The 16,104-nt window shown below is 41.8% G+C and overlaps 2 protein-coding genes across 2 annotated transcripts in view; one reads left to right on the top strand and one right to left on the bottom strand.

Annotated features, from left to right (window-relative positions):
• The first annotated feature begins 801 nt into the window (after nt 1–801).
• The window catches only part of AMER3 (APC membrane recruitment protein 3), a 46,136-nt gene continuing 30,833 nt past the window's right edge, over nt 802–16,104 (top strand). The window contains exon 1 of the mRNA XM_073625825.1: nt 802–1,110. The gene's annotated coding sequence lies outside the window, so the exon portion shown is untranslated. The remainder of the gene's footprint in view (nt 1,111–16,104) is intronic.
• On the bottom strand, nt 13,855–16,006 carry LOC141141423 (probable G-protein coupled receptor 148). The gene has a single exon (XM_073629069.1). The coding sequence runs from the start codon at nt 15,498–15,500 to the stop codon at nt 14,433–14,435; it is 1,068 nt and encodes a 355-aa protein (XP_073485170.1). The 5' UTR covers nt 15,501–16,006; the 3' UTR covers nt 13,855–14,432.

Below are 16,104 nucleotides of genomic sequence, written 5' to 3'. Positions count from 1 at the left end.
GTCCTTACATCAGGTGCCCCCAGCAGAGTCCTTCCTTACATCAGGTGCCCCCAGCAGAGTCCATCCTTACGTCAGGTGCACCCAACAGAGTCCGTCCTTACATCAGGTGCCCCCAGAAGCAGAGGCCCTCTTTACAGATCTGTGTCCCTGGCAGCGGAGCCCCTCCTTACATCTGGTGTCCCCAGCAGCGGAGCCCTCCTTTACATCTGGTGTCCCTGGCAGTGGAGCCATCCTTTAAATTTGGTGCCCCCGGCAGCGGAGCCCTCCTTTACATCTGGTTTCCCCCAGCAGCGGAGCCCTTCTTTACATCTGGTGTCCCTGACAGCGGAGCCCTCCCTTACATCTGGTGTCCCCCAGCAGTGGAGCCCTCCTTACAGATCTGTGTCCCCCAGCAACAGAGCCCTCTTTACTTCAGTGTCCCCAGCAGCTGACAGCAGCGGAGCCCACCTTACAGAGTGATCTGTGTCACCAAGCAACAGAGCCCTCCTTACTTCAGAGTCTCTGGCAGCAGCAGCGGAGCCCACCTTACAGAGTGATCTGTGTCACCAAGCAACAGAGCCCTCCTTACTTCAGTGTCCCTGGCAGCAGCAGCAGGGCCCTCCTTACAGAGCGATCTGTGTCCCCCAGCAACAGAGCTCTCCTTACTTCAGTGTCCCTGGCAGGAGCAGCAGCGGAGCCCTCCTTAGAGAGCGTTCTGTGTCCCCCAGCAGCACGGCAGCTACAGTTCCCAGCAGTTCCTGGCTTTCTCGTGTGTGTGTTCAGTGGAGAGGGGAGAAGCTGATTTGCTGCCCCTCCCCTCTCCATTGAACACAAGGGGAAACAATCCTTGTGACGGTGGCTACTTTTTGTAGCCCGCCGGCTGTTTTTTCCTAAAACATTCCAGATTTTCCCGGGACAAAGGCAAAATCCTGGGAAATTAATCGGGACGAGCTCTGATCGGGACAAGGGTTCCAAAATCGAGATTTTACCAGAAAAATCTGGACTGTTGGCAAGTATGTGTGTTGTGAGCTGCTGCTGATTTGTGGCCTACACAGCGGGAGCCATGCAGCTACACCCAGAGGACCGGAGGCTGTTCCAGGTCATCCAGCGACGCCTGCACTTCAGATCCAGGTAGACCACAGTGTGGTGTGGTGATGCCAGACGCCATTTTTCAGAGCCAGGATCCAGAGGGAGTTCCTGGGAGGGTTTTATTTATCAAGTGCATTGTTGCCAGCAGCTTCAGTCTCCGGTATGGTGAGCGGACATAGCTCATTTAGATTCTTTAAAAGACCCTGCATACAGACATCATTTACTCAACCCAGCTTCTGGTACTTGTGGTGCCACTGGAAGTCAGTTCATACATTCTTTAAAGACACTGCATGTCCACACATCTATGCCCTGTTCACTTCTTTGCTACTTGCAATCTTATTGGATACAATACTATTAAGGTAATACAAGAAGAGTTTAACCACTTTAATACAGGGCACTTATACACCTTTCTGCCCAGACCAATTTTCAGCTTTCAGCGCTGTCGCACTTTGAATGACAATTGCGCAATCATGCTACACTGTACCCAAACTAATTTTTTTTTATTTTGTTCCCACAAATAGAGCTTTCTTTTGGTGGCATTTGATCACCTCTGGGATTTTTATTTTCTGCTAAACAAATAAAAAAAAGACCGAAAATTTTGAAAAAATTATGTTTTTTTTTTTTTGTTTCAATTACAAAACTTTTTAAGTAAGTTTTCTCCTTCACTGATGGGCACTGATGGGGCTGCACTGATGGCCACTGATAAGGCGGCACTGATGGGCACCAATGTGGTGGCACCAATGAGGTGGCACTGATGAGGTGGCATTGATGGGCACTGATGATGGGCACTGATGGGCACTGATAGGTGGCACTGATATGCGGCATGGATGGGCACTGATAGGCGGCACTGATGGACACTGATAGGTGGCACACATAGGCACTGATAGGTGGCACAGATGGGCACTGATAGGCGGCACGGATGGGCACTGATAGGTGGCACGGATGGGCATGGATGGGCACTGATAGGTGGCACTGATGTACTGTAATTTATGTCACTGATGGATGCCAATCAGTGCCAAACAATAATGCCTGCCAATCAGTGATGCCCATTGTTGCATACCTGGTTGTGACATCCCTGGTGGTCCAAGTGGCGTCCCTGGTGGTCCTAGTGGCATCCCTGGTGGTCCAGTGTGGGCATCCTCGGGGGGGCTGCGAGTGAGGAAAAGCTGATCACCGGCTCTTCCTGTTTACACTGTGATCAGCCGTGATTGGACACGGCTGATCATGTGGTAAAGAGTCTCCATCAGAGACTCTTTACCTAGATCGGTGCTGCGGGGTGTCAGACTGACACCCTGCAACAATGATCGCCGAGATGTGCGCCCCCGGGGGCGCGCAGCGGCTCAATATCCTGAAGACGTCATATGACGTCTAGTCAGGATGTTGAAACCACTTTGTCGCCAACATTTTTCTATATGGCGGGCGGCAAGTGGTTAAAGTAAAATAAGGATATCCTACAGATTTGCCAGATTTGCTATAACCCATTATCAAGGATTACCCTAATCACATTACTAGAAGCTAGCTGAAAACTTCCAGATTCCAAGAAGTAACACTTTAACCCTTTTTATCCTCTTAATCTGCTCTAATGACTAAAGTTGTTTTAACACAGAGGGTCTGCTTTCACTTCTCTGGAACTCTATTTAAGGGAGCCAGCCAATTTGAATAAATAATAAATGAATGCATAAATGAATAATAGTTTGCATATTGTTTTCTCATGTTGTAATATTGTTAATGGCCTGTAGGTTGAGGATTTGCAGAGTCAGGGCAACCAGTGGGGTACAGAGTCTATTAGCGGCCCTAACCTTCATCATCCAATCACATGCAAGCAAAATGGCTGTTTTTAATTTTTTTTTGTCAAGTGATTGGGTATGCTTTGCAAAGTAAATTTTCACCAAATTCACTAAGCTAAAAGACAATTCCATTGCAAAGTGAAATGTTCCTTTCAAAGGAACACGCTTTTTGCCTTTAATAAATCAACTGCATTGTATAATAATAATACATTCATCCACATAAGCATATCAGCCAAAAGATGCTGGATTTGCAGCTCTGGAGCTATCACTTACCATCAAAACAGTGAAAGAATGCTAAAAGCCATTTATTAGAGCTGGTGACTCAGGCTTCGGGTATTTGTTGGGGGGTCATTTTGGGAGGTAGAGGACTTGTGTTAGAATGTGGGGTAGAGTTGTGGATAGATATATACAGGGGGGGGTGTGCTTTGTTGGGAGGGGAGAGGACTTGTGCTAGCACAAGCAATACTCTCCCCCAGTTTACCGTTTCACCAAAAATATGCATCTCACCCCCTCCGCAAAATCCAGCACTAACCTGCACACACTCATCCTTCCCAGAACAAATCCTCTTTGCCCCAACCCCCCCCTCCCAGCACAAATCCTCTCCCACATTGTAACATGGGATCTTCTCCATCCCAATCCCCCCAGGATCTTACCCTCCCAGCACACCCCCCCCCCCCCCTCCAAATACAGATTCTGGTATAACTTTCCTTTCTCCCCCCAAAATCATCACTACAGCACAAATACCACCGTCAGTCACCCCTTCTAGCACAGTTTATTTTACCCCCCTTACCTAAATTCCCAGCACAAATCCCTCCCCCCAATCTTCCCTTCCAGTATAAATCTTCCTCCCCCCCTCAAAACCTCCTTCTAGAACAAAGCCTCTTACCCTCCCAAATCCCCCCTCACTGCACAAATCCCCTCCATCTTCCCCCTCTCAGCAAAAATCCTCAGCCCCATATACCCCCTTCCAGTGCAAATCCCCCCTCTCAACACAACATTTCCCCTCAATCACCCCCTCCTAGAAAAAAATCCCCCCCTTAGCACAAATTGCCCTCTTATACCCCCTTCCAACACAAATCCCCCCTCTCAGCACAAAATTCCCCCATATCCCTCCTTGCAGCATAAATGCCCCAAACCCCTCCTTCTTATACAAATTCCCTTACCCCCACCAAATCATCCCTCACATCTCCCCCCTCCCCGCACAGATCCCCCCTCTCAGCACAAATCCCCCCATATCATTCCTTTCAGCATAAACTCTCCCCAAATCTCTCCTTATTACTCAAGTTATCTTGCCCCTAATCTCCCCTCTGAGCACAAATCCTAAACCCCATACACCCCTTCCATCATAAAGCCTCACCAAACCTCTCCAAACCTCTTTTCTTACACAAATTATTTTATCCCAAACCACCCCCCCCCCCCAGCACAAATCTCTTCCCCCCCCCCTCAAATCCCAGCTAAAAGCACAATCCCCCCTTCCATACAGATACACTCACCTCCAAATTTTTGGAGCCTCTTTTTTCTGCCCCAAGCACAGACTTTAGCTGCACAGACTCCTTAGACAGTTCCAGGGACCTCAGCATCGGGAGATCTCCTTCTCAGGCTCCTCCTCCTGCCCTGTCAGAACACATATTAGAGCTGAGGAGAAGCCTATTGGAAACTTCCCTCAGTGCTCTCACACTGTAGCTGCTGTAAGCATGCCACTCGGCTGCTACAGTGCCGGCGTTCACTGCGCTGGAAACCTGGGGACATCCTGCAGGAGATGGGGCAAATGTCGGGTGTCAGCGATCACGGACACTTCCATCCCCACCTAGTCCCTGCCCTGGTGATACCACACACCTGCAATGCCGTCTCTCTATTGCAGCCGACATCCCCCCACCTGCTGCCTGTCACAGTAATTTATGTCGGCTGCAATAAAGAGACTGCATCACCATGTATAGTAACCCATACACCCCGCACAAGCTGCTAGGCTGACTATGATCCCTCCAGACAAGTCCCTGGAAACAAGTGCTGGAACATGTTCTGGCACTGGGCTCCACTTCAGGACTGCGGCTCGATACGCCGGGACTTGCATCAAATCCTGGGACGGTCCCGGCGAATGCGGAACGGTTGAGAGGTATGGTAAGATACTGTATTTTCATGAACCATTTTCTTCTTTTCCCTTCATTAAAATAATATTTTAAGATTTGAAACCAATGCTAGCTTTTACGGGCCATGCTGATGACAGGGAGATATGCTACTTGGGTTTTCGTTTTAGGCCCCTTTCACACTGCAGTGACTTGAAAGTCACACGATTTTACTGCGATTTTGCGGGCACGAATTTGATGCAATTTCAGGGAATGCCTGTGTAAACTTGAGGTCTATGGACCTCAACTCGCATCAAAGTCAGACCAAAGTAGTACAGAGACTACTTTGAAGTCGGTGCGACTTGAAGTTGCAGAGATATAAATAGGTATCATTGGGAATCATGGGGTATGACTTGTCATGCGACTCTGATGTCCAAAGTCACAGGAAAAGTCGCACGAGTATGAAAGGGGCCTAACAGGCATTGACTCGGTTTCCTCTACTTTATATAGAAAACCTCTGTCAGGCAATTCTTTACTATTAGCTCAGTCTGGCCACCCGAAAAACACACAATTAAGGATATCCCTGTGGGTCAGTTTCTGTGGGTCAGACGTATCTGCAGCAATGACCAACAATTTGATCAGGAAGCTATCCTTTTATGTAAACGATTCTTGGATAGGGGGTTCCCTAAATGGATGGTTGATAGAGCTTGGATTGTTGCTAAACGTAAGAACAGGAATAACCTGCTAAAAAAGAAGGGAAATCGAGTAAATGTACAGAAAAATAGATTAACTCTATCCACCCCGTATAGTGTAGAATTCAAAGAGGTGAGGAAGGCCATTAATAGATAGTTGCCCATACTATATACTGACAAGGTTTGTGCCAACATTTTACAGGAAGGTATCAATATAGTGCCCCGGAGGGCTCCTACTCTGGGTCGCTATTTATCCCCTAGCTTTTTTAACACAGAAATTACTAAATTTGTTAGTGGTTACACTTTAAGGGGAACTACAAATGCGGTGCAGTGGGATGTTCATGTTGTTGCCACATCCTGGGGGGTAAAAAGTTTTACTCTATGGTAAACCAGAAAAAATTTGACATTTGCTCCTTTTACAATTGCAATACCAGCTATGTCATATATATATATATATATATATATATATATATATATATATATATATATATATATATATATATATATATATATATATATATATATATATATATATATATATATAAAATCACCTGTGGTCTATGCCACAATCAATATGTGGGAAGAACCACAAGGTGGCTCGGGACCATCTTCATGCGCACATACACAGTGCTGAGAAGAATCAGTCAATAAATGTAGCCAAACACTTTAATATGTGTCATCATGGAGACAAGTCAGCTTTGCAAGTCCAGGTGATTAAGGTCCCTAAGAGGGGGGGTGATGCTTTCCGGTTGTTGTGCCGGAGAGAGATGTTCTGGATCTTCCATCTTGCATTCCTTACGGGCTCAACTTCGAGTGGGATGTTAGCCACATTTATGAATTAACTGTTGGGATGCCCCTCTCTGGCATTGACTGGGCTCTGCACCCATCCTGATGTACATGGAGTATTATTTATGCTCGCGTGATTTATTGGGGACTTTTTGGGTCTATTCACATTGCTTCGGAATATGTCTAGGTAGGAAGTTAACAAGATTTTTATGGTCATATTATTGTTCTTTATGGAATTAGATTTCTTTAATTAAATGATTTTATCTTCCATTAGTGTAAAAGTTTAGTCTTTTTCTATTGTGTCTTTCTCTCTTTGCCTTTGGTTGTTCCTTTATAATTCATTTTTTCTTTGTTCCCGTGCATTTATATATTTGTGATTTATCAATTTTTTTTTTAATTAGATTTTTTAGTTTTACAAATACTTTCATGTTTTATTTTTTATTCTTTATATTATATTTATTTTTTATATTTCATCCTTTTTTCTCATATGTCTCTTTGGTGGGTTTTAGCCTAAAGAGATGTTTATGGTATTTACATTGCAAAGTATATTCTGTGGCATACTTCATAAGTCATGAACAGAGCCTGCAACAAACGTAGTCAGTCATTATATACACTACATGGAGCATCAATTCATTGGTGCAAAGATCTACTACAACATACATGGCTTATGAGACAAAGGGGTTGATTTCCTAAAACTGAAGAGTGCAAGATCTGGTGCAGCTGTGCATTGTAGCCAATCAGCTTATACTGTAACTTCATCTTTTTCAATTTAGCTTTGACCAAAAAAAAAAAACCTGAAAGCTGATTGGTTTCTATGCAGAACTGCACCAGATTTTGCACCCTCCAGATTTAGTAAATCAACCCCAAAACGTTACAAAAGGTACAAGTAGTGGCTACTGTTTATGAACTTGTTGTTACATTCTGACATGTTACCATGCATTATAAAGTAAAGTATTATTATCTCTCTAAGAGGTGCACTTTAGTTTTATTAATTCATACACAGGAGATGTAGACTTTGGCACAGTCTCAGTGATTGATGAGATAACAGAACAAACTTGTTACCTTGAGTTAAGTCGGCCATACATGGATCAAAATGTGTCTGGTTAAAAAGGGACCGGCCAAATTTTGATACATGTATGGACAGGCTGGTTGTAAAGAAGTTGCTCTACCAATGGACTTTTGTACCACCAGCCTGTCAGGTTTTTCCCAAATGATTGGTGCCGCTGCCAGAACACAATAGCTCAACGGGAGTGATTCTCTTATCCACCTTGAATGTGTGGATGAGGGAATCGGGTAAATTTTTTTGAGTCAATCCGCAAGTCGAACAAAACATTATTAAATAATTAATGAAGGAAAATACACAAGGGGAAAGGCGCCTCTGGCTGTAGTATGAAAAACAATTTATTAAAAAACCAATGTGCAAACAACTCACATTTGGATGATTAAAAGACAGCATGTGGAAAAAATGAAGAGATGATCCATCATAAGAGAGGTCCGTCGTTGAGCTTGACGAAGGAGTGCAGCTACCGTGACATCGTAGCCCGTACGCTCAGGAAACGCGTCGCTTACCAGTGACATCACAACTCCGCGCCTGCCTTCCATCAGCGTTCCTGGCCTCGCTTTGAATCTCATCACCACCGCGGCTGGCTTCAGTGGTGTACAGCAAGCCACACGCACGGCAAGCCAGCAGAGACGATTGTGACTGACCTGATGGACCTCTCTTATGATGGATCATCTCTTCATTTTTTCCATATGCTGTCTTTTAATCATCCAAATGTGAGTTGTTTGCACATTGTTTTTTAATAAACCGCGCCTTTCCCCTTGTGTTTTTTCCTTCAGATCCTGGAGCTTGGTTTTAGTTCTTTTGGAAGGCAGCCCTGGTTGTGGATCCCATACCATTAGTCTTCCCCATGTCCCCAACATAGACTGTCATGGACTAAATATATCATTTCCCTTCCTTCCAATATAACATCATATATATCTATAGTATTTGTTTGCCAATCATGATGGTTTTATAAGTTTCCGTTTTTTGCGCCTTTACTTGTGTATTATTATATTAAATGATTAATGCATGGCCTACATTGCTCTACAAATCTGTTTGCCAGTACACTTAAATAGTGTCTGAAAATTTACTTTGTATATCAGGGTATATATATATATATATATATATATATATATATATATATATATATATATATATATATATATATATATATATATATATATATGGGTTAAAGGATAGCTATATTTGTGAAGTATTGCATTCTCAGTCATACTCCAAACAGAGATAATAATGCCAGCAGACTGAAAGTGGATGTCACTGTGGCAGGTTAAATCACAGTTAATTTATAAATGTGCGGTTATTCCTAGATAAAATCCACCCTATACTAGGTCAACCCCCACTGCGCCTTGGATAGTTCACCTAGATGATATTAAACATCCGGTCAACACCACCTACCTATAGCTGCCACTTAACAAATAAGACAATAGTAAAATGGAATTTAAATCTGTACTGAGTGGTAAATAACAATCACCTCCCGTGACAAATTAAATTGTGGCGCTATTCCCAACGCATCTAATTCACCCCCTACGGTGAAAAATAGAAAATCTAACCACCACCTTTTTATTGGTGTATATCTACATGTAGTGCAACTCAACTTACACAAAAATTATTAATTTTTGTAAAAATATGTGCAATAAATAAGTATCTTAGTGATACCCCCACATCATATTCAGTAAAAAAATATTAAATTATAAACACCATAATAACTGATACATATCGTGACTCAGTGCTAATATTACTCAGATGTTGCTATAAATAATTCCCTTGTGGTAAAAATTAATATACAGTCTATAAATGAATATACAGTCTATAAATGAAAGTGCAACAAATAGTGTCCGTGATAGTGATCAAAAACAGCATAAATTGTGCCACAGCAAGTCCTTCTGTTATAGGAATGTGAGTTCTTCTAATATACTCTTCCACCACACCTCAGTGTTCAGTGACCTCTCTCCCTATGGGCAGCCACTCACCAGCTCCTCATGCCTCCACTTTCGTATGAGGCTAAAAGGCATAGAAGACTGTTGCTACTGGCAAGGGTTGAACCATGTCAAATCCAGGAGGCTCGTTCCATATAAAATTAGAAAAAAACTGCCAATAGTGTAATAACATAAAACACTTTAATGATTCACACTGCAAAATACACTTCAACAGTTCCACTCACATTGTGTATAAAACAAAATAGCACAGCAAACTCCACAGCAATCCGTCCAATGTAATATCAAACAGCAGCTAAGATCAACCTCCTAGGGGGTATGCGGTCACGGCGGACCCTCTAATTACGAGCGTTCAAAGTATCTCTCACCCTCTCACCGCTTGCTTCATAGATGGGTATAGCTGTCTCCCCCTCTCGGTTAACCGTGCAGCTAGCTTCTTCCTGTCACTAGTGCGTGGTGTTAGCTAGCTGCACGGTTAACCGAGAGGGGGAGACAGCTATACCCATCTATGAAGCAAGCGGTGAGAGGGTGAGAGATACTTTGAACGCTCGTAATTAGAGGGTCCGCCGTGACCGCATACCCCCTAGGAGGTTGATCTTAGCTGCTGTTTGATATTACATTGGACGGATTGCTGTGGAGTTTGCTGTGCTATTTTGTTTTATACACAATGTGAGTGGAACTGTTGAAGTGTATTTTGCAGTGTGAATCATTAAAGTGTTTTATGTTATTACACTATTGGGAGTTTTTTTCTAATTTTATATGGAACGAGCCTCCTGGATTTGACATGGTTCAACCCTTGCCAGTAGCAACAGTCTTCTATGCCTTTTAGCCTCATACGAAAGTGGAGGCATGAGGAGCTGGTGAGTGGCTGCCCATAGGGAGAGAGGTCACTGAACACTGAGGTGTGGTGGAAGAGTATATTAGAAGAACTCACATTCCTATAACAGAAGGACTTGCTGTGGCACAATTTATGCTGTTTTTGATCACTATCACGGACACTATTTGTTGCACTTTCATTTATAGACTGTATATTCATTTATAGACTGTATATTAATTTTTACCACAAGGGAATTATTTATAGCAACATCTGAGTAATATTAGCACTGAGTCACGATATGTATCAGTTATTATGGTGTTTATAATTTAATATTTTTTTACTGAATATGATGTGGGGGTATCACTAAGATACTTATTTATTGCACATATTTTTACAAAAATTAATAATTTTTGTGTAAGTTGAGTTGCACTACATGTAGATATACACCAATAAAAAGGTGGTGGTTAGATTTTCTATTTTTCACCGTAGGGGGTGAATTAGATGCGTTGGGAATAGCGCCACAATTTAATTTGTCACGGAAGGTGATTGTTATTTACCACTCAGTACAGATTTAAATTCCACTTTACTAAATCACAGTTAAACCTTAACAAACAAATGGCAGCTACCACTATACATTTTAACAGAAAAACACATTATTCACCATCAACCATCTGCTGTAACAATTCTGACAAGAAATGCCTTTAACACTCACTACCACACCCAGACAGAAATGTAAAAGAGTTTAAAATTTGGTAGCTTTCTTTAAAGAGGCAATTAGTTCTTTATTTTCAGGTTACAGCATTTAGAGATTCAGCTTAATGATTTTAAAATATTGCTTAAATTAAAGAAAAGAAAAACTGTGCAAGAAAATATTTACAAAAAATATATTACATATCAGGCAATTAGCAGCAGTAAAATAAACAGGATTGTAAGTGAACGAAATTCTTAAAGTGGTTTAAAGTCTCAAAGTTTTTTACCTTAATGCATTCTATGCATTAAGGTAAAAAAACCTTTTGTGCTGCGGGAGCCCCCCAGCCCCCCTTATTTTTACCTGAGCCCAAACCAATCCAGCGATGTGCACAAGAGCAGTGGCTCTCACCGCTGTCTCCCTCCTCATTAGGCAGATTGATAGCAGCAGCAGCCATTGGCTCCCACTGCTATCAATCAAATGCTGTGATGAGGGAGATGTGGGGGCGGGTCGAGTCGCCCAGGCTGTGTCAATAGACACAGCCTGGGCGGCTCAGGAGCGAGCACACAAGGGTCGGGGAACTCACCCAAGAGAAGGGGACCCCAGAAAATGAGGATTGGGGCTGCTCTGTGCAAAACCATTTCACGGAGCAGGTAAGTATAACATGTTTGTTATTTTGTTTTGTTTTTTAAAAATGAAGGTTTAGAATCACTTTAAGAAATTTTCCCTGCTCTTTGGTTGTGTGCAGTCTAATACTGTACATTTGCAGAGTATATCCAATCTGGTGGGTAAGGCCTCGTACACACGGTTTGATTGTTGTACGACCGAGTGTCTGATTTTTGTCAAAAGCGCGTGTTCAGGATTTTGTCTAGCATACTAACTATCCGCAAATTGTCGTTTGACAAACACGAACGTAGTGACGTACTTTGAGAGTATAAAGAGGAAGTTCATTTCTCAAGCACCACCCTTTGGGCCCCTTCTGCAAATTTCGTGTTAGTAGAAGTTTGGTGACCTTTGATTTGCGATTTTCAGATCGTACAAAACAAATGCCTTTTAAAATACGGCATAACTACATCAGTATCACCAGCAAAGCAGCTTCATTATTATCCCATTAAAGAAGATGAGAATGTGCGCTGCATTTCGACATTTCAATTCAATTGCCGCCTCACGAATGTTAATTCTAAATTACGAACGATAGTTTTACAAGACCAAACTCTTCCAGCTCTTTCCTTGAGTCCAAGCATGTGTGTTTGCACTTTCGACTTTTGTGTGACGATTTCTGTACTGACCATCCGAAAATCAGATGTTGAGTTCACATCCGACAAAAATTTTATAGTCTGCACATCCAGCTTTTGTCTGATGAAAAAGTCAAATTGGCTGTCGAAAGCACCATACTAACGATCCGAAAATCCGCAGACAGCTCGTCTTATGAATTTTCCCTTTTGATTTTCTTATCATGTGTACGCGGCCTTAAGGCCCTTACACATGCTTTAATTTTCGGACATCGTGTTACAATGACCGATCGTCCACAAATCCTACCGTTAATACGGTGCTTTCGACAGCCGATCTCACTTTTTCATCAGACAAAAGCTGGATGTGCAGACTATAACATTTTTGTCGGATGTGAACTCAGCGTTTGATTTTCGTTTCACTAGTATGGTTTTCCTTCGAAAAAAAATCGTAAGAGCAAGACTACGCATGCTCAGAAACAAACCAATACATAAAAAACTATTCAACACGTTACGTCACTTCTGACTTTGTATTCTGTCAAACAAAAATTCTCGTATTGTTAGTTACCTCTTCACTTTCGACATGAGACTAGCATGCCACAAAAATCAGACGTTCGGTCGCCCGAAAATCTAAGCGTGTGTACGAGGCTTTAGAGTCAATGCCTCTTATATGTAACATTCTTTCATAAGTTCAATGGTAAACCAGAGTTGCTGACCTGCAAATACAGCCTTCTTTTCTTTTCCCTAAAAAGGGTGTTTACAGGTTGAATGCAGCCAATAAACGTGTCTGGAGGATGTGCTGAAGGGGTCCAACAACCAACATATTATTAAACAGGATGAAATTATGAGTAAATAGACACCAAATATAATATGGGTCTAATTATGATTTGGGTCTAATGCATATTCTCACAATCATATAACTGATTATTATTTTCATATTTATTAGCGTAGCATGTTATGAATGTAGCGCCATCATACCAGGGATTATGAATTATGTAAAAAATTTGGCTTTAGTAGATCATCTGTATATCAGTATAGGTCACTAACTGCAGTCTGGGAGATGTATATTTCTCCAACTATTATGCAATTTATGACAGGGAATTTACAACATGACTTCATTAGCGGTAATTTGAAGACTTTGGCTAATGGGGCTCTGCTTTTTGCTCTAGCTTGGGGCTGTTTTCAGTCAATTGTACTATTACAGGAATAGGATTTAAATATAACCAAATATAACCAAATTCCCATAGAAACAAATATGAAAAAATACAGTACAAAACAGGAGAGTTTGATCAAACAACCACTGTATTTGTTCTGAATTTAAGTTTTATTCAACATTCATTGCAGTTTTTTTATTTACAAGGTTTCTAGCTGGTGTCCACAGCTTTTGGTTTTGAGAAGCTAAGCAACTCTAATTTTGGAATTGTTTTGGTTTCATATGCCATAAAGTCTTCCAGAATCCATCTTTTTGGGCCCAAGTTAAATTTAAGGGTACCCACACCTGAACTGTATTAAAGTTTTAGGTAGACTCTGCTTTAGGACTCCAGTGTAGAAAATTCCCCCAGTAATGTGACTTGTCCCCATCCTTCATCACTGAAATAGTTCTTGCTTGACCTTAGCTTGTGTTGAATTCTTTGGGGGGGGGGGGAGGGATTGCAGTGATATGAATGCTCTACATAGCTTACTGAAAAAAAAAACCACAATACTCCTCTCAAGAATCCTCAGCCCTGATGCAAGCAAATGTCAAAATGCCTTGATAGGTGAATGTCAGTCCGGAGGACTAGAAGTTCTTAGTCAGGCTGCTTTTTGGTGTAGACTGCTCCAGGTAATGCTTACATGTCACCCCGAGCCTCCAGGATTGAAATAACTTAAATCCAATGAAAGAAAGGGATGGGCCAGGGACAGTCAGGCTGGGGTGGAAAGAGTTGGCTAGTCCTGTATGTTCTTGTTTTTCAGCAAGAGAATGAGGTGGACTTTATCTGACCTGCTGCAGTCTCCAACTGACACTACGAGGAGCTCACAGTAATTTCGGTACAGATAGAAGCCTGTACAACTGTGTAAGACTGAAAGTAAGGCTGGAATTCAGCTTTACCAAATTCATGGATATAATAGGACCCAGTTTGAACCAATCAAAACTTTTACATTGTACTGTATTTGATAACCATCACGCATATGACATCACCCAGATAATATGCTTTGTCTACTGATTGTTCAGAGCTATTAAACGACATGTAAGTACAGACTATAACACCCCTGGGCAGCACTGCATCTTCACTAAGTCACTGAATAAACTTTTTGCTGAATGGTTTTATACATTTGAGATAACAGGTGCAATCACTCTATGTTTTCTTAACCTAAAAAACAGCCTGAGTGACTTGTATATTTGTCTGTAGCGAAGCCCATACAAACAAGGTGACGCCGCCTTGGGAAACACAAGAAATAAATTGCAGACAGTCATTGTTACCCACAATCCTGTTCTTAATCCAACTACTTTGCTCATATAGAGCAAAGATTCCAATAGAAGTAAGAGCAGTGGGCTTAAGTAAAAAAACAATATAGTGTGGTGCAATAAAAAGGTGACACTGGCCCTTGAGGAGACACTTTTCCAAATCCCAGTTTCTCTTGTTTTATAGTACAAAACCAAATAGCAGCAAAATATTAGAGAGAAGCATAAAATGAAAACAGCAACAAATAGAATATAAAAAAACTTGAGGGTATAATCTCCATGTAACGCTAGAAGTAAAATCACTGGGACGGAACAGAACTCAAAAGGGCACGACAGAGGCTCCTGGGTAAAATACAAAGGTAAGAGGACAACAGCAGGGAAAAAAAAAGATGAGAACCAAACAAGCATTAACAATTTCCATGCCCTTCTTGCTGGAAGCAGAGATAAATACTGTAGGGGCCACAAGACTGCCAAATACGTATCCATCACCATCGAAGCTGTTGTGAGAACACCACCCCAGTAGGCAACAACCAGCACATATAAAAACAGAATGCAAATAACTTTTGGTATCTTCACGTTCATCACATTGCATATGGCAGTCACAGTGTAGAACAACAGGTATATCAGATCGTAAATGATTGTATTTCCCAGGAGTAAGAACCGTGTTTCCTGGAGCATGGTGACGTTGGAGTATATAGCAAATAATATAGAAGGCGTTAAAAAAAGAGCCGTGATACAGCACAAGGCTGTTGGTATTAGGAAAATATGCATTGTTGAATAAGATGGATGAATAATCCATTCCTGTATCATAAACGGGGAGGGCTGATCAATTTTCAGAGACTGAAAAACTGTGGAGTTTGAGTATACCTCTCTTTGGAGCATATGCGAAACATTGAACAAGCTGGGCAGGCTGCATCCTGAAGAATTCATGTCTCAAGTCCTTCAGCGTGTGTCCTAAACCAGGCAAAAATTTCCTACAGAGAGCTCATCCCAAATTTTTGGTAAATTGTAATGCCAACTTCCAACTCTGAATTGGCTGTTTCTGAAGCAGTTTCATGCCAGAAATAGACTGTTTCTCATGTCCTAACAGATCCCTGCGACTTCCAGAGCAATGAGACCAAACATTTCTGAGGAGCATATTCCCTGAGAATTACTGATTGCCTATGTTTAGAAAACCGAGTTGCTTTTTTTTTTTTTTTTCTCCATTACCATAACAAAGAAGCAGATGTGCTAGCAACTTGATTACACAGATAAGTGATACAATACAGGACGTTCCATGTGTGCTAGGCTGTGCTCCCATAAAGTCAAACCTAATGCTTACTGAAAGCACAGTGCATCGATTTCTTTCAATATAATCAATATCATATTTAATGGTACATATTATTAGGAAAAACAGGACTTTGTGCTATAGAACCATTTGCTCCCAAGCTGTACAAGGCACTTGATATGTATGAGATCATGGCACCCGCTGCAGAACCCTTAAGCATTTTAAATACATGTGTATGCTTAGGTGAACAGTCGTCTGAAGGAAGCA

The sequence above is a fragment of the Aquarana catesbeiana genome, linkage group LG04 (assembly GCF_042186555.1).
Source record: "Aquarana catesbeiana isolate 2022-GZ linkage group LG04, ASM4218655v1, whole genome shotgun sequence".
Classification (NCBI taxonomy): domain Eukaryota; kingdom Metazoa; phylum Chordata; class Amphibia; order Anura; family Ranidae; genus Aquarana; species Aquarana catesbeiana.
Note: the sequence above shows the minus strand (reverse complement) of the source record. Positions and strands in the feature narration are given on the sequence as shown.